This window comes from Lolium rigidum, chromosome 3, assembly GCF_022539505.1.
Source record: "Lolium rigidum isolate FL_2022 chromosome 3, APGP_CSIRO_Lrig_0.1, whole genome shotgun sequence".
NCBI lineage: Eukaryota > Viridiplantae > Streptophyta > Magnoliopsida > Poales > Poaceae > Lolium > Lolium rigidum.
The window spans coordinates 282,763,056-282,766,560 of NC_061510.1; the positions used below are offsets into that span (position 1 = coordinate 282,763,056).

The following is a 3,505-nucleotide window of genomic DNA, read 5'->3' on the forward strand; positions in this document are numbered from 1 at the left end:
GCCCACTTACTTATCAAGGAAACAATTTTCTTATGGCATGACAGATTGACGGACAATTCTTATGATCGTGTAGCCGTATATAAGTTGGATGACAGACCTGAATCTCCAGACATCTAATTAAGTTTCTAAGAGCGATCAATTTCTATGCCAATGCTACACCATTTTAGGTAGTAGGACATAAGCAAGTTCTTCTGTACATACTTCTTCATGGAGAAGAAGCAAGAGATAGCGGCATCCGCTGGTGAGAAAGCTCCGGAGCAGCACGCCATTGATGTAGTCCCCGACCAGCATGGCGACGCCAAAGGCACTGTTGTTGATGCTGGCGGCGATGTCGAGAAGGAGAGATTGGTCGTTGTCGAGGAGCCCCAGAAGAAGAAGAGCACGAGGGTGGCAGCTCTTGATGCCTTCAGAGGGCTCACCATTGTGGTACGTACTACCTATGTCCCTCCCTATAAAGACATGTAATTTCTTGTTCTGAAGTGACTAAGCCACCATATGAACTGTCTGCTGAGAGTTCCCTACGTGGGTGCAGGTGATGATACTGGTAGACGATGCCGGCGGGGTTTACGAGCGGATCGACCATTCACCATGGGACGGCTGCACCCTGGCCGACTTTGTCATGCCTTTCTTCCTCTTCATCGTTGGTGTCGCAATCGCCTTCGCCATGAAGGTTCTTAAGCGCGCCACTTTGTGAAATAAATTCTTGCACATAAGTAGATTTTGTGAACTGATCATCAGGATGAATATGTCTGCAGAGAGTTCCGAAAAAGCGTGAGGCTGTGAAAAAAGTCAGCGTCAGAACACTGAAAATGCTCTTCTGGGGCATACTACTGCAAGGTAATTGAAGTCTTATGTATAGATAAATTGCATGAATCAGTCTATCAAAATGTTGCTTGAGTTCAAACAATATTTGATACTGTCGAATTCGATGTGTGACACCAATATAGGTGGATACTCACACGCTCCGGACGACCTCGCATATGGAGTGGACATGAAGGTGATAAGATGGTGTGGCATCCTCCAGGTTCAGTTCATTTACCAAATTTTGTTCTTCATTTCATCCATCTTAGTCTGAATTAGAATTATAACACAGAGTTCTTTCATTATGTTTGACGATGGTTTATCAGAGAATAGCCTTGGTGTACTTCGTGGTTGCTCTCATAGAAGTGTTCACCATAAAGGTGCGGCCTAACACAGTCCAGTCCGGTCCTTACGCCATCTTCAGTGCCTACCGGTGGCAATGGTACAGCAATAATTAATCAATACTTGGCTAGCACTGTAAACTGCATTTTCTCGATTTTTCATGTGCCTGAGTATGATGTGAAATTTCTTGCCATTCCTGACAACCAACAGGTTAGGCGGCTTCATCGTGCTCGTCATATACATGGTGACCGTATACTCGGCGTATGTCCCAGATTGGAGCTACGTCTACCATTTGGAGGGTGATATCGATGATGGGAAGCTATTTACGGTACTTGGAGCTTACCTTAAGGATGACTCATCCCTGTTGATTATTTTCGTAAATGATACAGTACTTGCGTTTATAGGTACAATGTGATGTAAGGGGCCATGTAGACCCAGCTTGCAATGCAGTCGGCTATGTTGATAGGATGGTCTGGGGGATTAATCATCTCTACACGCAGCCTGTGTGGATCCGAACCAAGGTAGAACTGTAATCTTGATGTGTTAAGACCTTTTTCGTTGTCGCATTACAGTATAAGTATCTACAAGAAACATTTACTTATTTGCTAAACGGTAGTACCACACATCAAGATTCAAGTCTGACAATGTGTGTGCACTGAAATAACCGTGATCAGGAGTGTACATTTAGCTCACCAGAAATGGGTAAGCTCCGAGACGATGCTCCAGCATGGTGCCGTGCGCCATTCGAACCAGAAGGGCTGTTAAGGTTGGAGATCTGACATGGCTAATGTTGAATTAATCTTAGTTGCATCTTTTGTTCTTATCACCCATTCAAGTATCTTTTCATGTTTTATATTTCAGTTCGATAGCATCAATCCTATCAGGGATAATTGGAATCCACTATGGCCATGTTCTAATCCATTTCAAGGTTATAATCCAAAACATTGTACTAGTACCACTGACTTATGAAAATGCAACTTTGAAATAAGTTTCTAAATAACAGACCCATAAGGAGAGACTGAAACACTGGCTTTCGATGGGATTTTCTCTCCTTTTGCTCGGAATTCTTCTCCACTTCACAAAAGGTACTACTTCAGAAAATGTATTTCTGACACATGAGTTTTTTTTTGGAACCTATGAACTCTGAATTTACATCCTTCACTCTCCTATTGTAGCTATTCCAATCAACAAACAACTCTACAGCTTGAGCTATGTTTGCTTCACGGGCGGTGCAGCTGGAATCATTCTTTCGGCTTTCTACATACTGGTATATGTGGTTATGATGCGAACTACTTAGGAAATGAAATATCTTCAATTCTATCATCTCACTATGAGTTAATCCTTTCTTTGTCTCACTAATAGATTGATGTCTGGGGCCTGAGAATACCATTCTTGTTCCTCGAGTGGATCGGCATGAATGCCATGCTTGTGTTCGTTCTAGGAGCACAGGGAATACTTGCTGGATTTGTGAATGGATGGTACTATGGGTCAGAAGATAACAATCTTGTAAGTAATGTGTGAGTTTAATTTGATATAAGCAACATGAAGACATTTGGAGCCTGCTTTTTGATAGGCTTAATTTGTTTGTTTTTTATTTGTTCAGGTTAACTGGATCCAACAGCATGTGTTTATCAATGTCTGGCATTCAGTTAGGCTCGGATCTCTGCTGTATGTCATATTTGGAGAGATCCTCTTCTGGGGTGTTGTCTCTGGCATCTTGCACAAGTTTGGGATTTACTGGAAACTATGAGACTTCCGGATGAAGAAAAAGCAATATCTGTTATTTTTCCAGCAGTAAATTATGTTTATGTAGCATTACTTTGTACTATGGGTTTAAAACTGTGATATAAGTCTTCTTGCCATTGTCGAATTTGAACTTGCTCAAAAAAATTCTTCTAAAACGTAATAAATGTGTAAGTTCAGAACTTGAGACTGGGCAGATACCAAAGAACCGTAACCACCCTCTGAGGGCAAGGTGGCCAGCCTTGGTCAACTAGAGCTGACTGATGGCATTAGGAAAAAAAAAAATACAAATCAATGGTCAGATCCAAACAATAGCAGTCAATAGGTTATGGATTCTTAGGGACAACTGAGGCTGTTAAGCTTATCCAAATCAGTCACGACAATGCAGTGTCTGGAGAACATGGGCAACTTGCCACTGGGATCAGGGATCATCAGACACGCTTGCCTGTCCTAGCTGCTTTTCTATTCATTATCTGCTTGCGAGCAAGTGTAGACCTCCATCCATGCATAAACCGAAATGCCGGCAACGCCAAATTGGCACTAGAATCTGATCATCTATGCACAACGTAAAGATGTGTTCTTGTTCTTATCTGCGACTCCAATTTCTGGTATCATTCGG

General features: G+C 42.2%; 1 protein-coding gene across 1 annotated transcript; it reads left to right on the forward strand.

Moving 5' to 3' along the window:
- The first annotated feature begins 207 nt into the window (after positions 1-207).
- LOC124696596 (heparan-alpha-glucosaminide N-acetyltransferase-like) lies at positions 208-3,013 on the forward strand. The gene is made up of 13 exons (XM_047229303.1): positions 208-426; positions 533-670; positions 756-837; positions 948-1,024; positions 1,128-1,243; positions 1,354-1,471; positions 1,548-1,664; positions 1,818-1,909; positions 2,005-2,071; positions 2,147-2,228; positions 2,319-2,410; positions 2,506-2,649; positions 2,747-3,013. Exons 1-13 carry the CDS (start codon positions 208-210, stop codon positions 2,891-2,893), a joined length of 1,491 nt encoding a protein of 496 aa, XP_047085259.1. The 3' UTR covers positions 2,894-3,013.
- Positions 3,014-3,505: the final 492 nt, after the last annotated feature.